The sequence below is a fragment of the Primulina tabacum genome, unplaced genomic scaffold, assembly GCF_025594145.1.
Source record: "Primulina tabacum isolate GXHZ01 unplaced genomic scaffold, ASM2559414v2 Contig511, whole genome shotgun sequence".
Taxonomy (NCBI): domain Eukaryota; kingdom Viridiplantae; phylum Streptophyta; class Magnoliopsida; order Lamiales; family Gesneriaceae; genus Primulina; species Primulina tabacum.
The window spans coordinates 23262-47106 of NW_027459768.1; the positions used below are offsets into that span (position 1 = coordinate 23262).

The 23845-nt window shown below is 34.3% G+C and overlaps 3 protein-coding genes across 6 annotated transcripts; 2 read left to right on the plus strand and 1 right to left on the minus strand.

Annotated features, from left to right (window-relative positions):
- Positions 1–1335: 1335 nt before the first annotated feature.
- LOC142534432 (MICOS complex subunit MIC60, mitochondrial-like) lies at positions 1336–10120 on the minus strand. 2 transcript variants are annotated; one of them, XM_075641300.1, is made up of 12 exons: positions 9980–10120; positions 9815–9878; positions 7354–8055; positions 7134–7238; positions 6819–6971; positions 6557–6634; positions 6185–6277; positions 5985–6104; positions 4748–4825; positions 4117–4296; positions 1860–1961; positions 1336–1756 (listed from the first exon to the last, which is right to left on the minus strand). In XM_075641300.1, exons 1-12 carry the CDS (start codon positions 9988–9990, stop codon positions 1523–1525), a joined length of 1920 nt encoding a protein of 639 aa, XP_075497415.1. In that variant the 5' UTR covers positions 9991–10120; the 3' UTR covers positions 1336–1522. The 2 variants fall into 2 exon arrangements, with proteins under 2 accessions (XP_075497415.1, XP_075497414.1); XM_075641299.1 differs by having other exon boundaries at positions 7345–8055.
- An 833-nt stretch (positions 10121–10953) lies between these two features.
- LOC142534433 (large ribosomal subunit protein eL30-like) lies at positions 10954–13629 on the plus strand. The gene is made up of 5 exons (XM_075641301.1): positions 10954–11093; positions 11235–11340; positions 11526–11627; positions 13160–13228; positions 13311–13629. The coding sequence occupies exons 1-5, from the start codon at positions 11073–11075 to the stop codon at positions 13349–13351; spliced, it is 339 nt and encodes a 112-aa protein (XP_075497416.1). The 5' UTR covers positions 10954–11072; the 3' UTR covers positions 13352–13629.
- A 3466-nt stretch (positions 13630–17095) lies between these two features.
- On the plus strand, positions 17096–23470 carry LOC142534439 (uncharacterized). 3 transcript variants are annotated; one of them, XM_075641312.1, is made up of 11 exons: positions 17096–17292; positions 17528–17677; positions 17763–17797; positions 17941–17993; positions 18589–18654; positions 18803–18843; positions 19334–19470; positions 20444–20534; positions 22022–22093; positions 22759–22874; positions 23158–23470. In XM_075641312.1, exons 2-11 carry the CDS (start codon positions 17595–17597, stop codon positions 23283–23285), a joined length of 822 nt encoding a protein of 273 aa, XP_075497427.1. In that variant the 5' UTR covers positions 17096–17292; positions 17528–17594; the 3' UTR covers positions 23286–23470. The 3 variants fall into 3 exon arrangements, with proteins under 3 accessions (XP_075497427.1, XP_075497426.1, XP_075497428.1); XM_075641311.1 differs by having other exon boundaries at positions 17097–17292; positions 17582–17677; XM_075641313.1 differs by having other exon boundaries at positions 17097–17292; positions 17582–17677; positions 17944–17993.
- The last annotated feature ends 375 nt before the right edge of the window (positions 23471–23845 follow it).

Below are 23845 nucleotides of genomic sequence, written 5' to 3' on the forward strand. Positions count from 1 at the left end.
CCAATTGAAACTTGAATTAGGAGTACTCAATCATTGTCTGATAATATAAAATTATAGTATATTTATTGGTGCTCAATTTATGAATAATAATACCCATTAATGGTCAGAATGACCAAATTATTATAACATAAAATTTGGTATGAGAATTACTTATATTGCTTTGAATTGATCCTATTAAGTGAATCATTGATATAAATAAACCTAAATTCAAAGTACTACAATATTCTGACTGTGGATTGTAATATTTTAGAGAGTTATTACTCAAAGCTATTTCTCAATCGCCTTAATTATCCAAAAGTATGGTCAAATTAATAGAATAAAGATTGTCAACACATTGAAACAAGAAGCCAAAATATTGTTTTGTTGTCAAAAAATGGGTGGAAAAGAATAAATGTCGAATAAATTAAAAAATTTATTCAATGATAAAAAGAAGAGGTTTCGATTTGAGGAAGATAACATTTAAGAAACATATATGGTAAATAATAAGATTAATAAATAAAATAATAATAAATTAATATTGATAATAATAATGGCATCAAATAAATTATTCTAATTGTTAATAGTTTATTCCTTATTTTTTTCACTATTAAAATTTATGTTGAAGTTCACAATTTCTAGTTCTATGTTGAGGCTTCTAAAGTAGTATATAATTTAATTTTATATTGGTGCTTCTGAAATAATACAACTGTATTTTATATTAACGATTTTGTTTTGTGTTGATGCTCTTAAAATAACAAAAAGTCATTTGCATTGATAATCTTGTAAGATTCAATATCTAAATTAAGAATAACAACGAGGTGATTTTAAGGTGGATTTGGCTAAAATGGGGACTTGCTCCGCCTATTCTTTAGACATATCCCACCCCAAAATTCAACAAGTATAATCCGAGTTGGACCCGCAAATTTACTAAAATGATATATTTTTTATATTAAGACTTCCATGCAAAAATTAATAATTAAATTATTCAATATTATTCAGTATAATTTTAAAAATTAAATATTTTTAATTAAAAATATGTACCAAACGAGTTATTATAACTCGTTAACAACCTCGAACCCGTTTCAAGACTTGTTGGACCGAGTTTGCACCCACCCGCAATCCGTTTGGTTGGATTTGAGGACAAATATTTTAAAAAAGTTTTTAGTTTTTATAAATGTAAAAATTTAAAATTATTTTTCATATCTTTGTATTCTTTGTTAATTTTAAAGAACGCTTGAGATATAAAACATTTTATAAAAATTTCGTTAGAAAAACATTTTATAAATAGTTGACCAAACGAAACTTTTATCTCAATGGAATTTGTCATATCCTCTTTACCGGTAAAATAAGGGATGGTGGGAAAAAGGAACAATCACTAAACTTCAAGGTATTTCATTACATTGCATGAAAACATACATGACAGCAATGACGCAGGCTCCATTTGATTTCAGAGAGCTTGTCGGATTATTTAGGCCAGGATACACCAGAGCTATAGAGGGTAATCTGCGGTAATGAAATGAAACCGGATGACTTGACACGATGTTCATGTTAGGCTGATAGAAGTGGCGTAGGATTGCAGAACAGTCAAAGCTTGCTCTGTTGTAGCTCTGTTTCTAGCTCGTCTGACCCAGTCGCCCACAATCTCACCTGCCTTGCTGTCCTTAACCCCGTTCTCAAGAGTATCCGCTGCTTCACATACTTTGCCCTGAGCTAACAGACTCTCGACTCTATTAATGAGCGATTCTATTCCGTCGCCTGATTGGTCTACCTCCTTGACCTGAACTCAGTGGTGACAAACAAGATTAAAGTTGAATAAATTACTCGATTTTCCCCTCAAACTTTCATCAAAATGTACAGGGCAGCAAGGAGAGAAAATGCACCTTCAACCAAGAAGCAATACGAGCCAATGAATGTGACAATATCCCACCACCGCCTGGTGGGATTAAGCTGAAGTGCCTTAACGTCCCCTTCAAAGAATCAAACTGCAAATATGCAACACTATTCAATTATTTTGGACGGGTAGGGATTTTGACAACAAAAATAAGCGTTGTACATGACATGAAAAATAACACACACAAAAGAAGAAAAGAATAGAAAGCATATGCACCAGTCAGCAGGACAGACAATTGGAATACAGTACGTAACTATGCAATTGGATAAGAAGAAGAATAAACGGTTAAATTAAACTAATGTTGAAGCTATAGTATGTAATTTAATGTGATGTAATTCTAAATAAAGAAAAAATTAAAAATAAGACATTCAGATGAAAGCATTTTCAAGATTATTAAAAAGACATTGACTATGGCAACATTCAGCATTCTAAACGGCCATTCAGCGTTATAGATGGCGGCCGCCTAGCGCTGCGGCGGTTGACCACACCGCCTTTGCCTTAGGCGGTAGAAGATGAGGAGCAGCAGGCGCGCAGGCTGGCGAGGCGGACAAAGTCAACAAAATTTTAAAAAAATCATAATTATTAATACACTTATTATACACTCTCTTCACAAACATAAGAGACACTCTCTTCACAAACATAATAGGTCCACCAGCCCAGTCACCCACAACCCCTCCTCCTTCGCCTCGAACCGCAGACCACTGCAGCCACGACCCGCCCGCCGCCACCACCATCCCACTAGGTTAGCTCTTTTATAGGGTTTGGGTGTAATCTTTATTAAATATCTTGTTGGTTGCATTTATATATTTATTTGCACATTTTATAAATCGTATTGTATGAAGCTGATTTTTGCATAAACATCATTTAATTACTTACATAAATACTGATAACCATTTATAACTGCATGCATGATTATACATAATTATGTATAAAAATAGCAAAAAAAATTCAACCGCAGGCGGCCGAGTCAGTTGGAGGTCACTGACCATCCCGGCATCACCATTTACAACACTGACATTTTTATATCGAATCAAAGGCAGGAGAAGTGTGACTATGTTACGAAATGTTCGCTTGTGATAAGCCAAAAGATGAGCCTGCCACCATAATCTCACCAAGAGTCTAGATAGATCAAATACCTCTAGCCAGTCAGAGGTACCCAGTTCACGAATTACTACTACACCTAACTTTTTGCATGTCCTTGCGGGAGACTGAGTTGTTTCAGCTAGCCACCAAGTGCAAATGAAAAAGAAATTTTAAATTCTCTGTATTTGGACAAGAAGATCGGACACTGAGGCATCCTTAGTCAAGAATGTAAAATTTCAGTAACATGACAGAAGTAGCACGTGAAACAAACCTATGTCATCAAAAATCTCCAAAATATAACTCAAATCCATCTCGCCGGCGTTCATTGCCTCGATAATTAGTCGAACATTTGCGGGCTACCTCAAAAGAAATTCGGAAGAGAGATGTCTAATGTTAGATTTGCAAAGTTAGGAATGTTGAACCGCTATTATAATTTTTGTTGTTTGTACCATAACATTGTTGTTTGTTCTTCTATATTTCTTGTTAAGCCATTTTGGTTTCACAACAAAGGGATCTCAAAGCTTGAAACAACTCAAAACGCATAATCACTAGCAGCTGAGCAGTGTTGGAAAATTAAACACAAAGAAATCGTAAACCTTTTTTATAAGCCTCATAACTTGATATCTTTTTAGAAAAACTAAATGACCATAATTTTGCACTCCTAACTCCGTTAAAACAGAAATATAAGAAAAGAAATATATGGATGCAGGTACATATGAAGAAACGGAATTTTTAATCAGAACATAACCCATAATCCAGAAGAGTTGAATCAACCATTTTTTAGAGATCGATAAGGCACATCTAGCAACTATCGTCAGCACAAACAGTTGAAGCACACTCAAGCCACTGTTGTCTAACAGAGAGCCAACCGGCAACCGTTTGTTAAAAGGGAGCAAAACTGGAATTTGTTTATGAAAATAAGTTCCCAGTTTCAAACTGACAAATAAATCTTAGCATCATTCTGAGCAATTCCACTTTTAACTTCATTCTTGATCCAACGGTAGTATATACTTGGCAAAGACAAGGAACTTTGACAGCAAAAGAAAGAGAATGGTGAAATAGGTTTTCTAAGAATCATTTTGAAGAACACAACTAATTGATGGAATTTGAAATATGATGTGAACATATTAGTTTATCTGCCACAAAGAACTAAAATAACTTGCCTTGTGATTCAATTGGGGCAAAGTATCTGTGCCGTATTTTTTCGTTTCTTCAGGAAGGGAAGATAGAACTAAAGCTAATAGTGAGTCTTTGTCAACGCCTTCAAGATGAGGGTGGAGGGCTTCTATTTCCTTTTGAATTGGCAGCCCTTTGGACAATGCATCTTCAAGAGCTAATGCTCCCTGCAGTCATTAGAATATTAAATCTCATGTTAATCAAGTGAAACAGACTACTTACGGAACGAAGAATAACTTTTATATTGTCTTTCCAGTTTTTTGCAGCTTCTAATGGATTAAAAACAATGGGAATCATCAAATAACAGTTTTTGACCATATGGATATCACCAAGTAAAACTCCTTAATCATGCCACATTGTCAACACCAAATTAACGAACAAATTTCATCAAAATTCATACGAATTTATGAGGAAAATGTAAAAGAAAAAAATATCAATTACAATCCCAACTTGATTGATTGATGTCTAGGCCATGCAAAAGCTGAATTCTTTCAGAATTATGACATTAATGTTAAAATAAATTAATTAAGAAATGAAGGACTAAACCAAAACGAAGCCCAATTATAGGCCATGTCTAGAAGAATGAACTTGTAGCTATACTGTAAATGAGAAGATTACCAGGGCAAGCTTCTGAACAGAATGACTCAGGCGAGCTTCTTCTGATTGTGCATAAAATGCCATGCACAAGGCATTTATCTGCCAAGAAAAAGAAAAGAATAAACACACGAAAAACTAAAATCATCGATCACTTTTCCATTGAGGTGGAAGGGGCTTTTTATATCCAAAAGCCTTGTCTTTTTTTTCGTTTGTGAGCAAATCCATGTACGACAATGAACAAAAGAGATATAAGGAGGTAAATGCATCCGCCCATAATACGGATATTATTACAAAAGAACGACAAGTTTATCCCTCCGTTTAATGTGACACTGATGTTGATCCAACTTTCCAGTATGTTACATCAAGAAGAAACTCAGATGCCTAGAATATGAGAAGTCTCCAACCCCCTCCCCCCCCCCCCCCCTTCTCTCTCTCTCTCACACACATACAGAGAAGAATCAGTCACTTCTATCATACACATGACAAATCCAACATGATTTTTCATTGGAGATCCCCTGACTGCAAACAAATTAATCAGATAGGCCTATGATGTAATTCTTTGAATGGAAAGGAGCAGATAAATTACACAGCCACTGAACAACAGATGTGTTGCCCAAATTGATGTTTGCAGATAAATTTTCACGAACCTATTAGTTATGCAACATGAAAACTTCAACATTTAAAACAAACTAAAATGTGGTTTTTGAACTTCTGCTTTTGTATTTCATACTCATCAGGTAAAATCTCACGCAAAAAAACTGGGACGAATTTAATTTTCACAATGTTTTTTATTGGGCAGCACCAACCATCAGAATATAGAACAATAATATTTGTTTGACAAGATGGAATGATGTCAAAAACATACCAACTTTTTCAATATTATCTCATCATCATTTTTTATGCTCAACTATATGTGAAATACTTATAATTCTTCCTAGCAGATAACTGAGTATATCTCGAATCTCTAAACTCCTACCTCTACCTTATACAATGACAGAAAATATTTACTTTCCATTATCCTCACCGAACATCAGATCCACAGTTTGCCTTAGTATAGCACAACATCAGCATCTCAGTAGTTAAAATATTACTTAACACCTTTTAATTGTTGCATCATTCATCATCAGCGAGAGCTTAAGCAGTAACACAATTTTTTTAATAAGTGTTACAAAAATAAATTTCTTTCTTGTTTTCCTCTCATTAAGTAGCTGCATGGAAGTAAACATATCCTCATACGGGAAGTCAACAAGTAATATACATGAAAATTTGCTTCGGCCATTTTTTCAATCTGGGAAGCCTTTTCACTCGCAATTGCTGCAGCTAGGTCAGCTTTCGCTAAATCATGCATTTTCTTCAGTTTTAGTTCTGCTTCTGCTTCCTGCAAATGGCTGCAGTAATAAGTCCACGAGGCAAAATATCTATCATACAGAAAACTGTCTAAAAACAATACAACATTACTTTTTCCTCGAGCTCTGCTTTGAGTTTTTCTTCGAATTTTTCTTGAAGTGATTTTAGAGAAGCAGCTGCTTTTGCTCTTTCCCTGACTAATTCCTGAAAATTTTCAAACAGAAACTTTTGCAGTGACAAAATAAATATAATATTATAGAAAAAAACAATAAGAGGACACAAAAAAGAAATATAATTATCACTAAACACATGGATTTGTCCAAAATAGATTGGAAAGGTGGAGAAAAAAAAATCCAGCATATGATGTAAATGAGCAAGGCTTCTACAACAGTTGCCATCACGATTTTTCGCAATATAGAGCAATTATATCGTCGCATTAGCATTCTGCCAGATGCCAAGCAAAAGAAAGAATTTTTCTAAAACCTTGTCAAGGATGGCTTCTTTCTCAGCATACATGAGTTCCCTGGCCCTTGCATCCTTGAGCTCCTTCTCATACTTGTCCTGGATGATTCAAACCACATATTAGCTGAATGATGTGCAGCTCAACTTCAAGCTACTCAGTAAGAAATTCTTCTGGAAATCATCTGGCATAATCAAAACTTAGAATTTCCATCTGGAAACGACCGAGTCACCGGTAATGTTTGGCCAATATGATGAATAAAATAATGAAAACTTTTCCCCTAACCTTCATTGCCTTCTTATCCAGTGCAAAAGCATGGGCATCTAACTCTGCTTGCCTTTTCTCAGCAGCATGTATAGCTTGCAAAAAGTCAAGAACCAGTTTCCCATCCTTAGATATGTAGCCATCATATGCATCCTCTATTGAGGAAACAACATCCTTTAATTCCAAAATAAATGTTAAAACATATAAGGCATGAACACATTCCAATTTTTTAAGGGAAAAATGAAGTGAGAAAGAGATTGTTATGCAAAATAAACAAGAAACAGTGTGAAATTTGCTCTTGTTAAAGGGGAAAACTTCGTTTATCACAACACCTACACTTTCTCTTTTGGAGGTAGCTGTAGTAGGTTCTTCAATATTATCTCTTAAGTAATAATCATCAAGAAGGGAGCCAGATTTTTTAGTTCCATCACCCCGAACAACCTAGCAAAAGTTACATCACAAAAAATTGCGAGCAGTGCGCACAAAAAAGTACAACTGAAAATGGTGCTGGGGACATTTATGATCACCAATCAAAACCATAGTTTACCCCTTGTACATCCTGAGTGGTGATTTTCTCCTTTAACATAGGCGTGATCCCAATTTCTGCAGGATTTTCATCAGCTGATGTGAATTTTGGGGTGATGTCAATAACTTTGTACTGCTCTTCATCAGGTTCTATCTCTGGCACCTTCAGGTCAAAGCTTTCCTCAGATGGTTTACTAGTTGCATCATCTGAGAAAAGGTCGCCACCAGGAACATTTGGCAAATCGACATCTTTAACAAGATCAATATTTTCTTGTGATGGTGGTTCAATATCTTTTACTTGGATATTTATATCTCCATCAGCACGTAATGAATCTTCTGGCAGATTTGACTCTGAACGTGTTTCAGTATCTTTCTCGGTGTGGTCCGCATTAGAATTTTTTACATCTGTATCCTGTAGGCTGTTCTTAGAAATTGGCTCACTTAATTCACCAGCTTGAGGATGTGCAATTTCTTCTGCCACTTCCTGGGTGTTTTTATCATTAATCTGAACCTTCACATGCTCACCAGTGCTTTGCTGCTCCTTACCAATGTATGTATCAAGATACCCATAATAATAGGCTGCAAGGACAGCAGAACCCAATGCGAGACCTCCGGTAATAATTTTTGGTCCATGACTTTGAGATTCAGGGACATTGCTGCCTGAACCAGGGTTGTATGTTTCATTTTTCTGAGAAGTGGACAACGTCCTTCTGGAAGAAAGATATGAAGGAAGCTGCAAATTATACCAGTGTTTCAGCAGATTGTAAGGCAAACCTTTCGATCAATCAGCTCAATGCTGAGACATCTATTGCCATAGTTGTGGCACGCTACATCAAGCATTCCTTTTTATCCGTCTGTCGTGTTAACATAATATTAAAGTTATCATTCGCATTCATCATCAACACACTGTGATCTTTTATAGTGTCTCATGCATTAACTTAAAAACCAGTCAGATAGAATAACAAAGTGAGGAGGAAAATTATATTCTCATTACTTGATTGAATGAATTACATCATTGATACTGTACAATATATGGATTGAATAATCTATTTGAGAAGTTGCCAATGACATCAACAAATAACAAACAAGTAACAATAAATTCTACAGTGAGCTATTTACATATTAGTATTATTCTAATATTTTATCACAGTCAGGCACTATGATCCTTCTATGTGCTTCATGCATTGACATTATTACAACGAGTACTACTACTAGTACGACCTAGAAGTCTCTAGCAGCAGAGGGCAGTAAACTCATTGAGTAGTAAATTCTTTTCTTCTACCTCTCATTCCTGATTGAACCTCGTGACCACAACCAAGGAAGAGATTCAAAATAAACCCAAGTACCTGACAGCTGAAATGCACCAAAAAGCAATTATAAAGTGCTTCAGTTAATCCTGAATACAAGACGGACAGCTCCCAATTGTTTCTTAGCACACATTTGATACTTCTAAGGTTTGACAGTATCTTGCTACTTTCAGTTAAAGCTTTTCGACGATCTTTAAACAGTTAATGATAGTGTACACCGACCAACTCATCAGGAAAATTTTCACCATATTTGTATTTCTTTTCTAAAATTAATTTCTAATCTCCCAATAAGAACATAATACTATCATTCATATTTATTTTATTTCCCCAAAACAAATTTCACCCTTTTTCAGATTAACCAACATAATCATTACTTTTAACTAAATTTTTCCTCATAAACCCAAAAAAATTCCATTACATTCTAATCCAAATATTATTTTAAGATTTCAAAATTTTCACCCCAATCATTTCCTAAATGATTTGACATCTACCGTAACAATGCTATTCCCCTAAACAAAACCAAACAACGTTTTATTTTCCTCCTCCGTTCTTCAAATATTTCCCCAAAACTCCCAAAATAAAGCCTAAAATTGTGATACTTTTTTCTGGCACCAATTTGTCATAATGACAAGCCTCAATATATGCCTTTACATATTCTACTTCTACTAGAAGGTGGGCTGAAACAGAGCAGTTTAGGGTTCAAAAGCTGCCTCAAGTAAACTTATAATTTGTTGCCATAAACCTGAAAATTGATGCATCATTAAATAAATTACAAAAAAAATTAATCACGAAGAAATGTTCGAAAGAATTTATCAAAACAAATACAGCAAAATGCTTAAAGAGACTGAAACATTAAATTAACTTGATTTGATTCAGTCAAGCAAAAATGATTGCACTGGCAAAGAAGACTGTTAAGATAAATTCTTTTTAGGTAGCTACATTTGATGATTAAAGTTTCAAACACGATTCCCTAAAACTATCATAATATAGACTTCAAACAAAGAGTTATCAAACACGAGATACATAGCATCCAATTATATCAAGAAACCCAAAGAATCATTTATCATGATCTCATCTTGATAAAGAAAAAGGTGATAAATAAACTTAAAAGGAAAGAGTTGTCTTCCAATTTCCACAGCAATACTTCACAGAAGACATGACGAATTTGAAAAATGAATAACGTGCCTGAGATTTAGTTCGCAATGGAACACCTTTAACCGAAATACGTGACGCCAGTTGCAAAACTGACCTACAAAAGTTAATGCCGAGATGATTACGATAACCGTAAAGCCCAAAATTCAACAAAAAAATTTCAGGATTAAAAATCTAAAACTTTAGATATTCGCTCACTTGCGAAACATTTTGGATTCACTGAGCTCTGTAGATCAAGCGGAGTGCGGCAGCGAGAGGGCGGAAATTGGGAGGTTTTATAGTCTGTTTATTGCAAAGGCAGCAAACACAGAGAGAAAACAAGAATCCCTTCGTTGTAAGGTGTAAAGGAGAAAATTACTATTTAATCCTCGTACTTTCTTAATATTATTTTTAGTTCTTAAGCATTTTAAATTAACATTTTTAATCGTTAAACTTAAAAAAAAAATACACAATTAGTCGACACCATTAATTTTACAAGTAAATATTATTATAAAGACTAATTTATGATATTTAATAAAATCCGAGGACAAAATATGAACATTACAATTAGTAATCTAAAATATCATGAAATTATCGTTTATAAAGATCTTCTTATAAATATGCTTATTTTTAAATATACTGTTATTATATATAGATTAAAAAAATAATATTTTCCTTTATATTTTTGTATTTTACATGAAAAATACTTCATTATTTTTAAGATCAAAATGATATATAAATTTTTTAATATCAACATTTCTTAATGGGTTTTTTTTAATAATTTATAAAATAATTATAGTTTCAATATCTTTCATATTAACTAACTGGATCCGATATCAAAAAATAGGCAAAAACTTGTGTGAGACGGTCTAATGGGTCGTATTTTGTTAGACTGGTCTCTTATTTGGGTCATCCATGAAAAAATATTACTTTTTATGCTAAAAGTATTTTTTTTATTGTGAATATCGATAGGATTGACCTGTCTCACAGATAAAGATTCGTGAGACTTTCTCACAAGAGACCTACTCCAAATAATATATATAATTATTTAATTTTGTTTAAAAGTAATATAGCAAAAGATATATAATTTTATGTTCGTTAAGATATCAAATATAAATATGTAATATATTATAATTATGTGTGTATATATATGTATGGGAAGCAACTTAAATTTACGAAGCAAAGGGACCAAATTGCAATTTCATCAAATACTGTGCCTGATAAATGCCCTTCCGACTCACATTTCTCCAGCAGTCTGCATTAGGGTTCGTATTCATCCAAAATCTGCGCAGGCCTAACATCCTCCTCAACAATGGTAGCCGCCAAGAAGACTGTACGAATCTTCGTCCCTCTCAGCTTCTCCTTAGCCGATTAATCGTAGCCTTTCTATTTTATTTGGTCTATTGATATGAATACCCTGAATTTTGGGTTGTATTATTGGTTTTTTTTTTTCCCTGTATTTTTGTTCTTGCAGAAGAAGACCACCGAAAGCATCAACAGCAGATTGGCCCTGGTGGTAAAGAGTGGGAAGTATACTCTTGGTTACAAGACGGTGCTCAAAACTTTACGTAACTCAAAAGGTAGTTTCAATTCCTTTAATTTGTGGTTTATGTATTATTGTTATTCATTTTTAATGTCGATGAGCTGGTATTTATTATTTTACTGCTAACATTTGATTATTTGGGTTGATGCTTTCACGAACATTGGCGGGTGATTGGGGGTAGTTTTGATTATGAATGTTTAATCATCTGGGTTTATAATTTAGGGAAATTGGTTCTTATCTCGAACAACTGCCCTCCACTGAGGAAGTCAGAGATTGAGTACTATGCGATGCTCTCTAAAGTTGTTGTTCACCATTATAATGGAAGTAAGTGCTGAATATGAATTTTTCATTTGTCTTTCTTTTTTATGCGTGCTATCAAATTTTCTTGCTAATTAATTTATATTGTTCGATATCTTGTGACTGATATTACCGTCGGAGTAAACTGGCTGCAGTTAATAGGATCAACTGAAAGACAATTGTGAAATTTTATTTGATTCTAAACTTTGATGAAGTAGGTCCCAAATATCTTACTATGTTTTGCCTAGTTCGATTTTGTAAAAGATGTTTGAATCCTTAGATCAATAGATCTTAATCCAAAGCCCATCTAAACACGCATTGGCTCATTTCTTATTCATCTGCTGAGGGTCAGGATGTTTTGTCTTGTCCGGTTTTGTAAAAGATTTTTGAATCCTTAGATCAGCAGTTTCTGTATCTCTTATTGCAACTCCTATCTAACCACTCATTGGCTCATTGCATATTCATCTGCTGAGGCAATTTGTTAATTTCACTTTAATGCACCCGATACTGATATACTATTTCATTTGTAATTGTCCTAGTTACTGCCAATTTACAAGTGAATATAGGATTCGAGGCGTTATATCCCTTTTCGTGGGTCAATTATATTTATATTATCTTAGAGAGAGGCTTGATCTCCCTGTAATATTATATACCTTAATTTCAATTTCATATGTATGCAGTTTTGTATCCGTGTTAAACCCCATTTCCTGGCAGTTTTATTTTATAAGAAAAGTTTACGAGTTTGAGAAATTGGATGGACAAAACATGGAAATTCGGTTGGACTTTCTTTATGGAATACAGTTGATGAAAACCAAAAGTAAAACAAGCTATCGGTACATTTTACTTTATTTTGTTTTTTGGAGTGGCTAAATTCTTTATGAAACTGCAATGAGTAAAAAAAGATGATACAATATTTTCACAAAAACCGAAGTGACCTGGTAAGCTATCAGTCTTTACCTTTAACTGTCTGAATTCAACCGTAACCTTCTTTTTTATGGGGGACATGAACTTCAAATTCTTGATAAATCCACTTGTTTGCTGCTATCTACATAATCGTTGTCCTAATCATGTGTTACTCTCCTTTGAATTTATTTGTGGATGGCAATATGGCATGTCCTCCTGTTGTATATTAGTATTTGTGATGCCTGATGCTGCGACACTCCATCTTGTCAAATTACTCAAAATGGTCCTGTCGTGTGCGTGTGGGTTGAAATCCAATAGATTTGGTGCTATTGTTGTTATCTAACTACCAATTTAAACTTTTTGTCATGAAGTTGAGGGTAACTTCTAGATCAAGTCAAGCAATTTGTAGTTTGTATTTAAGTTGTAATTTGTGGTTTTGAGAATGAATTTTGAATTTGAAGCAATTTTTTGGGACCTTTAAAGTAATAATTATTTCTAGAAGCAGCTCAAGCCATGGAGGGAAACATTGAGAAATAATTGTTTTAGGTTTCCTGTGGTGGTTGTGTTCTGAATTGTATTGGAGGTTTTTATGATCAAGTATCATGTAGCCCACCGCGCATAAGCCCTAACTAAATCTTTCATTTGTGAACGTCCAGACAACATTGACTTGGGAACTGCATGCGGCAAATACTATCGTGTATCATGCCTCAGCATCATTGATCAAGGTACCACATATTCTCATTGCATGCACTGTGCTGCTTTTGAAGGGGCGCCTGATATGATACTTTGTTTCTCCCCCTAATGTAGGTGACTCAGAGATCATCAAATCATTGAGCGGTGAACATTGACAACCTATAGAATCTTTTTATTATTCCTTGAATCTAGCTGTTGGATTTCTTAGCAAAGTTTTGTCATTCGAGTTTTTCCAGTCCTTCAGAACATATAACTCCGGTTTTTAACCAGAATCGGGTTTGACAATATGTTCCATTTTTCGTGTATTTGGTAAAGAATGTATGGACTTATTATGCCCCAGATTTTTTTAATGTAGTCACTCTTTGTTGCTCCTGTGGATTAATGAGAGATAATTGTGTGATCGGTTGATTATTACATCAAACGGTTTTTGTAAGTATAGTGGTGTAATATGCGGTGGTGGTTTATTAATACGTTTGGATGATTGAATTGAATGGATGGCAACTTAGTTTATTTTATGAATTTTGGCTTTTTCACCCTTGTAGAAAATAATTATAAAATTATATTCGAGACAACACTTTAATCTAACCTTAAAATCTCTCAATTCATCACAAAATATCTGTTAATTCTCCGTTTTCTTCTCTCTTTTTTTCCATCCAAATTCTAACATATACTAAATGCGAAGAATTTTCAACATCGTTTCAATCTTCTTTATCGCTTGAGTAATAAATGGGATTAAGTTGTCAGCTGATATTATCGCATGCACATATTTTAATTGCTTGGCGATGATGTAGTGCTTGTATTTTTATTTACTTCTGTAATTTAAAGCTTAAATAACACCCCAGAATGATCGATGACCATTATAAACAAAATTCTCACTTATTTAAAATCTGCAAGCATGAGAACCTTTAATTGCATATTTATTGGTATGAGTTGTCACGATTCAATCTATAAAATAATATATCGTGATATTATAAGGTTATAGTCGATAGTAAAGACACAATTTTATTTATTTATATTTGTTACAGCATAGTGTATATATACTTGAGTGCTGATGAGTCAGGCTATTAAGCATATGAATTGGGGAGATGAGTTCCTATTTATTGGTGTTGTCTCATATCTCTTAAAGATTTGTCTTATCATTTTTTTAATGTCGATCATGTCCCCAACAAAGATATTATTATTATTATTTAAGATTTGACGTTACTTTATGACCCACGTCAGCAGTGAGACGAATGAGAACTTCTCAGGAGGTCACTCATTTCAGTAATACTCTCGCTCGTGCATGTTTAACTCAGCATTCTCCCTCCAAGAAGTATAGAAATATGCTTCTTGGAATATCTGAACTCATGACTTTACTTTGATACCAATTGTTATGATCAAACTCTTACTACCATATGTCAAAAGCTATAGTTATTAACGAAGGCGTAACTTTATTTCCTTACATTCATGGCAACACATTGTCAACCTACTTGAGTGCTAATGGATCGAGTTGTTAGGTTCATGAGTTCGAGGATTGCGTGTTTATCTGCTGGTGTTGTCTCATATCCCTTAGATATTAGTCTTACCATTTTCCTACCGCCAGCCATGTCCACAGCAAAGACAATATTACTCGTTAAGAATTGATGTCACTCTTTTATGGTCCATCTAGCCAACCAAATCAAGTGACACAACGTTAGCAGCTTAACACATGAAAACTTTTCAGGAGATCACTCATTTCAGCTCTACTTTCGCTCATGCACGCTTAATTCAACATTCCCCCTCCAAGAAGTATAAAAATATGCTTCTTAGGATACCTGAACTTGTGGTCTCGCTTTGATACTAATTGTTATGATCAAACTCTTACTACTATACGTCAAAAACTATAGTTGTTAGCGAAAGCGCATCTTTATTTCATTATAATTGTGGCAACATATAATGCACATACTTGAGTATTAATGGGTCGAGTTGTTAGGTCCATGAGTTCGGAGAGGTGCGTGTTTATCTGTTGGTGTTGTCTCATATCCCTTCTAGATTAGTCTTATCATTTTCCTACTGCATGCCCTGTCCCCAGCAAAAACAATATTACTTGTTAATATTTGATGTCACTCTTTTATGGTCCACATACCCAACCAAATCAAGCGACGCAACATCAGTAGGTTGACGCATGAGAACTTCTCAGGAAGTCACTCATCTCAGTACTGTTCTCGCTCATGCACGCTTAACTTAACATCCTTCCTCATCCCAAGAAGTATAGAAATATGTTTCTTAGAATACTTGAACTCATAACCTCATTTGGATACCAGTTGTTATGACAAACTCTTACTTCCCTAATCAAGAGCTATAGTTGCTAGCGAAATTATTTTCTTATAATCATGGCAGCACATAGTGCACCTACTTGGGTGCTAATAGATCGGGTTATTATTTCATGAGTTCGAAGATGTGCGTATTTATCTGCTGGTGTTGTCTCATATCCTTTAGAGATTAGTATTACAATTTCTCTACCGTCGATCATTTCCCCACAAAGACAATATTATTCATTAAGATTTGACGTCACTCTTTTACGGTCCACTTAACCAACCAGATCAAGTGACGTAACGTCAGCAGCTTGACGCAATAGAACTTTTCAGGAGATAACACATCCTAGTACTATTATCACACATACATGCTTAACCCAACACATTATATTGTAGTGTATTATATCTTATAACAACATTACCACCTATATAAGAGAGTTATTTAGACTACATATTTTATGAGATGATATTTAGTGAATTAAGAATTTTTTTAATGTGTTGATTGTTATTTATTTAGTTCATTTAGATTTATATTTTAAAGTTTTACTAAAAGGTTAACTAAAAAATGAAATTATATTTTGAATTATGTTTTAATTACTAATTTAAATAGTTATCAAAACCAAATAAACCGAACCGTAACTAAATCGTTTTGTTAAAAAATCGAATCTAACTGAAGGAAAACGATTCTGATATCGGATTATATATTTTAAAAATCAAAATAAAATCGAACCGATCGATGACACCTTTGCCTCCCACTCATGATAATTTCTGGGTTGAAAAAGAATGTTATGCACTTTTTTATATTTTTTGAACGAGTTTTGTTATTTTTTTCGTTTGAAAATATCTTATTTTCCTCGATTAGATTCTAATTCTCAATCCAAGGATATACATTCTTGCACACACCTCACAACCCACAAAAATTTATGCACTTGCGACATTTGAATGGTGTCTTATTTATAGGTGAACTTCATATCTTAAGCCCCATATGACAACAACACTTGCCAAACTTGGATTTGACAATATACAAAACCCACTCCCTCACTTAGCTTGATTACACAATTATATTCATTCTTTAATCAGTCAATAATAAAAATAAACTCATGTTTTTTACGCATTTTACATCCATTCTTTTATTAGTCAATAATAAAGATATATCATTTAGGCAAATTTTATGACATTGCTTATTTGCAGTATTTGTTCAAGTATAAAAATTGTATTAACATGTCCTATTGTGTTTTGACGGACTAATTTGACTGAAGCGATAAGATATTTGTTTGATTATTTTGTTTAATTTTTGTCATACATATAATCGTTAAGAATTATATATATATATATATATATATATATATGTATATATGTATATATATATATTTGACGGGTCAAACTCATTAAAATTTGATTATAAATTAGTAGAGCAAGAAGACGGGGTTTTGATCCAAGTGATGTCGACTTATTTCCCCAGTAAGTGGCTCGAGTTCGAACACTCTCACCCCATAGTTTAAGAATTATCAAAAAAAAATATTCAGTAGAGTAATAGTTTAATATAAATATTATTATTTGATGGGTTAAATTTGTTAAAATTTGATTATGAATCGGATGGAGCAAAAGTTTGAGTTTTAAAATATCAAAACAAGTTCTTCAACATGTAAATGAGTCGAGGCCCGTTGTACCGTACCCACTGTCATGCCTACTTTTCCCGCATGATGACTGAGGAATCCGATTACCGATTATTGTGAAAATTGAGCATAAAAAAGTTGGTGTGCAAGAGTCCCCCGCGAGCTCCAATTTGCGTCTACTGCCTCCACCAAACCGGCGCTGTTCAGGTGATTTCCCTCTTCTCCTTTTTTCCCTTGTTGCTTTCCATCCCGAAGATTCATTAATCTATGTATTTGAAATCTGTAATTAGATCGATTCATCCCCCCTATGTATGATATGTTGATATCAAACCTTTTTCGGCTACGTTGAATTGTTAAAACGATGGCGAAAAGTTTTAAAGAATGCACTTATTTACTTGTACATTTTATCTCTACGTACTGTATATGTGATTGGGGTTGGCAGGCAGATCGATGTGTCTAAACTTTTGCTTCTTGATTATGGTTGACTGACGCCCAGAAGAGCATTAATCATGGGTCACAACGACAAGCAGAAGCAGAGGAGATCAAAGAAAGAAAACCGTCAATACTCTCATAAACTACATAATTCTCTCAGGCAAGCAGTATTCACGCCCATTCACCTTTAAAAAGGTCTTTTCATCTTCGTATGTTTATATTTTACTGGCTTGAGTTTCTTTCAGGCATGAAAATGAAGAGTCTTTGCCAACTGGCCAAGGTATGCCCGCACCTTTCATCGTGGGTGTTTTCACTTTTCTGAAGCAAAGTTGTTCGATTATTTGTGTCAGTGAAGTAGTATTAGCAAAGTTTGGTTTTAAATCCTTTTGGTGATTGGTGAGGAGGTACTTGTTGTTTGGACAGCAATCCAGGAAGAAGAGGAGCCAAGGGGTACCAACATTCAGCTCGCCATGTGGGTAAGCATACTGCATTTGTTATATGTTTATGAAGTTGCTTCGTAAATAAATCGTGAATAACTAATTTTATCTGTGACAATTGTCTTTCATTTGGTGAGCTGGAATATTTTCATGGGTCCCTTGAGGTTTTTTCTTTTCTGCCTGGCATAATAAATTATATGTTTGCAAAGCATCAATCCAATGCGTAATATATTTTACCGTGGCAGTAATGAGGTGCCTCTGCTGGATGTATAAACTTTCCAGTCTATTGATGTCTGTAGATATTCCCTCATCTATTTGAAAATTCCGGTCTTGGATTCCGAGGTAGTTCTTTGTTATGTTTAAACATGATCCTGAAATTAGAATTTTAGAACTTTATTAATATTTCTGTTTTGTGTGCACTAGGCAGGAGTCAGGACGTAGTTAATGGGCAACTCAATAAAATTTCTGGAATAATTGAGGATTAGAACATTGTTGATAATTCTGTTTCCTGGGCAGTAGATGATCCATAGCCCTTGTTGAAATTTCCTAGACATTTGATTTTTTTTTCCTTTCTATTTTTGTCATGTGCCTTTCACACATCCATTGTTGTAAATTGTTTAGTTGATGGATTCAGGATTTTGGTCAATGTGATGCAAAGAGGTGCACAGGACGCAAACTTGCAAGATTTGGATTGTTGAAAGAAAGTATCTGCCTATCCTGAATATATCTTTATCATAAACGAAGAAATGCTCATGATATTTATTGTATTTATGAGGAAGAGGCATTTGTTCTAATCAAAATCTTAGATAGTCGTATTCTTATATTGAATTCTATATAATGTTTTGCAGGAATTGCGCGTTAGTAGTGGATTTGGTGGAATTGTTTTGAGGTAATTACACCATGGTCCATGGTAGTCTATTTATTACTTAGGATTATGGTTATGTTCTTTCAGTTAATTTTGTGTCTTGTGGCCGTACTCTAGCTATTGCCTTGCGTTTGGAAAGACCAGGACATCATCACATTTATTTCCTCTGTAGAGAAAAATGTGTGCTTTTTTCTTGATTTATTCTTCAGCACTTGTTTTCTTGTGTTTGATCATTTAACATCTCTTGATATAGTAGTTATGGAATTTAGTTCATGTACGTTGATGACATTGAGTTCAGATGAGTTGCATCAATCTTAAAGGGGTTACATATTTCTATTTGCTTTTGGTCCTACGAGATTGAGTTCTGAACATTTTATTTCTGACATGAAGATGGAAAAAAGGCTGAACAGAGTTGTATATTTTCGTTTGACATTTGATGTCATATATCATGATATGTGTTGCACCAGCACAAGTGCATGATTGGGTGGTTAATGGTTATATTCCCTTGCTTCAGCCCTACTGGGAAACAATGTGTTTCACGAGAAGATCTGGAGCTAATTAAAAGGAAAGGTTTAGCTGTCGTAGATTGCTCATGGGCACGTTTAGAGGATGTACCTTTTGCCAAGCTTCGGTGTTCTGCACCTCGACTCTGTAAGGATTCAAAACCCTGTGATTTACTAATAGCTTGCATTGTCTATAAATAAGTCGTGTTCCTTGCATTTGATTTTCATGTCAATTTAATTTTGAAAAGTTTGTCATGAATTTTACTTGACCTATTTGAAAGTATATAACTTTAAATTATTGCAACTCAGTTGCACGCACATGATTCCACACGCTAGAAATCATTATTATCTGTGTAGTTGTTGCTGAATTATGGTAATGTACTCTAACATTGTTCCAGTCAACCTATAATCCAAAAAAAAAAAAAAAGAAAAAGAAAAAACGACGGAATAAGAACAAAATTATGTTTTGGATAGGTGATTTGAAACGCAAATAACGGCTCCGATGAAATTTTGTAGAACATGTTGCTGATTGCTTCTATGAACTTGCATGCATGCAAAACATTTGTCGTTTTGGGTTGTATTACATCCATTTGGAGAGCGGGCCTGTTAATGAGAGGTGATTTCTATGACTGAATTATCTGTGGTTGGTTTTTATCTTGTATTGTGTATATGTAAATAATTTGTCTAAAAAATAGGCTTTCTTCTGTTGTTTGCAGTGCAAGAAATGACGATCTGATTCCTTATATGGAATCTTGGTGACTTGACTGTTTGTTATTGTTTTTCTTCGTTTCGCTATGGTTGTCATGTTTTTTCCAAGTCTCATATAGATCAGTAAAAACTACTGGAGATTCTGGTAAAGTCCTTGCAATTCGTGGTAATCTTCACCATGCTCGAAGTTTTGTTATGGTCGAAATGTGATACATTTTTCACCAACAGAGTCATATTTTCTGCCATCAGGGTGGATAAATGAGGTCGTAATTTATGATTGTCAAGAATTTTTAGACATTCATGGTTAAAATAAATCGTGCTAGATTCGAAATTTCCACCCAGCATTGGGATGATCTCATTGTTTCTTTCTTCTGATTATGTTTTTAGACTCATGCATGAATCTTAACTTGCAGTACCGTGGTTGGTGGCAGCAAATCCAGTAAATTATGGTCGACCTTGTCAACTGTCATGTGTTGAGGCACTTGCTGCTGCGTCGATAATATGGTACTTCTATAGAAACCTTTTTTATGTTACTGTGATTTCGTATAAATGGACTGTGTGTTAAAAATTGTTGTTGATCTAGTAGTCTTTACTTTTTCTTTGCTTAAGCTATGTATAACGATTCTTTTACCCACCTCGATGTTTTATTCTTACATCTAATTGCTGCTTCTGCCCTCTACAAATTCTTGAGCCTTCCTTTCTAGTCAAACTATCTGCATGTCATCTTTAGTTATCATGTATTTCAAGCCTGATTCAACTTTACTACCGGAGGATTTGAATTCAGCTTAAAGCTGCCATTGCTTGCTTCTAGCTCTGGCTTGTCCACTTTAGTGATAGTTTGTTGGCTCATGGTATAAGAAGTTGAACTTGCTTCCGCTGCATTTAGATGAATGAATTTGAAGTTAGGGATTTCAAATCATAATATAAAATTTATTGGTTTGGTTGACAACATCAACTTGATAATGAATTTCAATTCCTAACCGGTTAGTTTTTTAGTCATTTGAGTGGATTCCAAATTCATCTCCACATGGAGCCAGAGTCATTTCAAATATTTTCCTTTAATACACCAAATCCAAATGCTCTCATCCAAATTCAACCTTAATTTAGTTGAAACAAAGTGAAAACTCGCTAAAGTATAGTTTGTTGCAGCACTGCGGATTAGATTATTATGCTTGGAAGTTGAAACCATCACCAACTTCTACGAGAACTCTTTGGAAGTCTCATCCTGCCTCTGCATGCCGTCTTTAACATTTTGAAGAAAAAAAATCAGTTAATTGTATAAGTTTTGAGCATTTCCTTCTTTGATTCATTTGGTGGCGAGGCACCTCAGGAGTATTTACATTTTATATGATGGCTAAAATTGTTGTTCTCTTGATTATCGATAACTGACACAATTGTCTAGGTAGGATAGTATGAATTCTGATCAATCCAAAGTCTAGCCAGAAAAACAGTCCTACTGTCTCTTCATTTCAACCAGTACTTATAGTTTTCTTTTGCATATTGTGCTACAACGCTTGATTATCCTTCATTAAAAATATTTGGTTCAGTTTATAAAATTTACCTTTGTTTTGGTTAAGGTTTACATTTATGTTTTTTAACACATGGAAGATGAGCATAGAAACTTGCACCCCCCCCCCCCCCCCCCCCCCCCCCCTTCTCTTTCTAAGAGTGAAATATTTGAAGATAGTTATATGCACAAGCCGTGCATCGTAGCTGAATTGGAATGTAAGGTGCATGCATTTAAATTAGATTTTGTAAATTCGACATTGAATTTCATGTGATAGTCATACATCTTGATTTTAGAATGTTATTATATAACAAGTCTTGTTTTGACAAGACAAATGCACCTTAAAACTGGTGGTGTAAAACATGTTGATTTATGCTATGATACATTCACACTCCACCCGGCTAAAGCTTTTTAACTAGAGCTGCATGACTAAATTAAGCCGTTACACAGATTTTGACTACTCATACATAATTGTATTTGATAGTGGAGAGACGGAAACCGGAGAGCTACTGCTCAGTAAGTTCAAGTGGGGACATGCATTCTTGTCTCTTAACAGGTAATTCTATTTTGCCACCAGCATAATCCACATCATGCTTTTGGACTTGTGATCATTAATCAATATTAAATGTGTCATCTTAATTTCTTATGAAGTAGAAAACATTAATATTCTCCATTTTGCTGGAGTTCTAATGGAGTGAGCGAGTCCTTGGTGGAGATGATGACAGTGAGCTAGCAACGGCAGAGCATTTTTCAAATTGAAAATTATTTTTGATCGACTTCCCTCTAGTTTAAGCTTATGTCTGTATTTGTATTCTAACATGATACTGAAGCCCTTGAGCTCGAACCCATGTGGACATTATCCTCTTTCACATTTTAGTTAGTTAGTCTTGGTATTTATTTTTGAACCGTTATTACCCCATTTTTGGTCAAAATATGTAGATTTTGATGTTTACTTCTGGGTCCATTGTGTTGTCTCAGCTGACACATGAGAGGGCAAATGAAGCCATGTTATGAATGTTATTATGTTCAAGGAGTCCTGGCCCCTGGGAACGGGAACAGGAACTTGGAATTAGCGAATTTTTTTTGTAGGATGGAGGATAATAGATACTGTCTGCATTTATGTTATGATAATCTGTTGTGAAGTTTTATTGCTCCATGACATTGTTGATCTTTCAGCACCTTTTAAACTGGCCTGAAGTGCTGGTGAATGAATGAATGCAGGGAACTTCTCAAGTCGTACTCCGAATGTCAAAACAGCTCCGACATCATCTCAGTTCAAAACGGATGGCTTTCACAAGAAAAGCCTCAAACTTCAGATGGCCACTCAGGTGAAAAAGGTATTAGTTACAACTTACAAGATATCAAGATTCCTTTCCCTCACCAGGGGTTATGGCAGGATAGGGCAGGTTGGACCCGCTAATTGTGGGAAATGGCTTAATGCAAAGATTTGTGAAACTTGTATCTTTTTCTTAAAATCGTGTTCAAAATTTAAATTTATCTTATCTAACCTTATCTAACCAACCGGGCTCATCCCAACACCTTATCATTACTCACTTTTGAATTCTGAGTAGAAATCATGGATCATGTTGGCTTACATGAAAACATTCTCTGCTATCTCAGAAGTGCATTCAGAATCTAAAGACGACAATGATGGAATGTCCAACAGTTCTGAGGACGACGGGCTTCCTCCACTGGAGAGAAATATGAACCATTTGTATTTGGAGGAAAGCGATGAGGAAAGTGAATGAAGACTATGCCATTTATAGACTAGTACATTGACAAATGGGATATTCTCGGGCATTCCTTGTGGATGGATCATGCGTGTGTCAGGTGTTGCACCTTCAGCTTGGCTTGGTCCCTTGTGTGGTGTCAAATGTTATTTTTGTTTCTACTGATGATATCTTCTCTCTTTTTATGTTTTGCTATTTTGGTATTTGTTTCACTCAACCACTTTCCTGGTTGATGGAATCCTGTCCAGCTTTTAAAAAAAATTACTTTTTTTCCCTTGAATTTCAATACTTTTAAAACATTTTTTTAACAAAGTACCCAAAAATATGGAGTACGAAAACTTTTGATTTATGCCAAAATTTTGTTAAAGCTTGTGATAAAATGTGAACTTATTAAAATTTGAGATTAAAGGTAGACTTCTATGTTATTATATTATTCTACAAAATATCTAATATATGATGTAGAAATTAACTTTAAATTTTTTGTAAAGTAAAAATATTATTTTGAACTCTCACTTTATATAAGTTTTGTTTTTGTTATGAAAACTATTTTTAAAAAATATGAACAATGAATTCGATAA

What these genes read in the sequence shown, in the direction of transcription:
- LOC142534439 (XM_075641312.1), top strand. Translation starts at nt 17,595, where the DNA reads ATGGGTCACAACGACAAGCAGAAGCAGAGGAGATCAAAGAAAGAAAAC. An exon ending in GCTGCTGCGTCGATAATATG is followed by an intron (nt 20,535 to 22,021) that starts GTACTTCTATAG and finishes TGTATTTGATAG; the next exon opens with TGGAGAGACGGAAACCGGAG. An exon ending in TGGCCACTCAGGTGAAAAAG is followed by an intron (nt 22,875 to 23,157) that starts GTATTAGTTACA and finishes CTGCTATCTCAG; the next exon opens with AAGTGCATTCAGAATCTAAA.
- LOC142534432 (XM_075641299.1), bottom strand. An exon ending in TGGATAAGAAGGCAATGAAG is followed by an intron (nt 6,635 to 6,818) that starts GTTAGGGGAAAA and finishes TGAATCATCCAG; the next exon opens with GACAAGTATGAGAAGGAGCT. An exon ending in TGGCCGAAGCAAATTTTCAT is followed by an intron (nt 4,826 to 5,984) that starts GTATATTACTTG and finishes TTTTCTTGGCAG; the next exon opens with ATAAATGCCTTGTGCATGGC.
- LOC142534433 (XM_075641301.1), top strand. Translation starts at nt 11,073, where the DNA reads ATGGTAGCCGCCAAGAAGACT. An exon ending in TGTTCACCATTATAATGGAA is followed by an intron (nt 11,628 to 13,159) that starts GTAAGTGCTGAA and finishes GTGAACGTCCAG; the next exon opens with ACAACATTGACTTGGGAACT. An exon ending in CCTCAGCATCATTGATCAAG is followed by an intron (nt 13,229 to 13,310) that starts GTACCACATATT and finishes CCCCTAATGTAG; the next exon opens with GTGACTCAGAGATCATCAAA.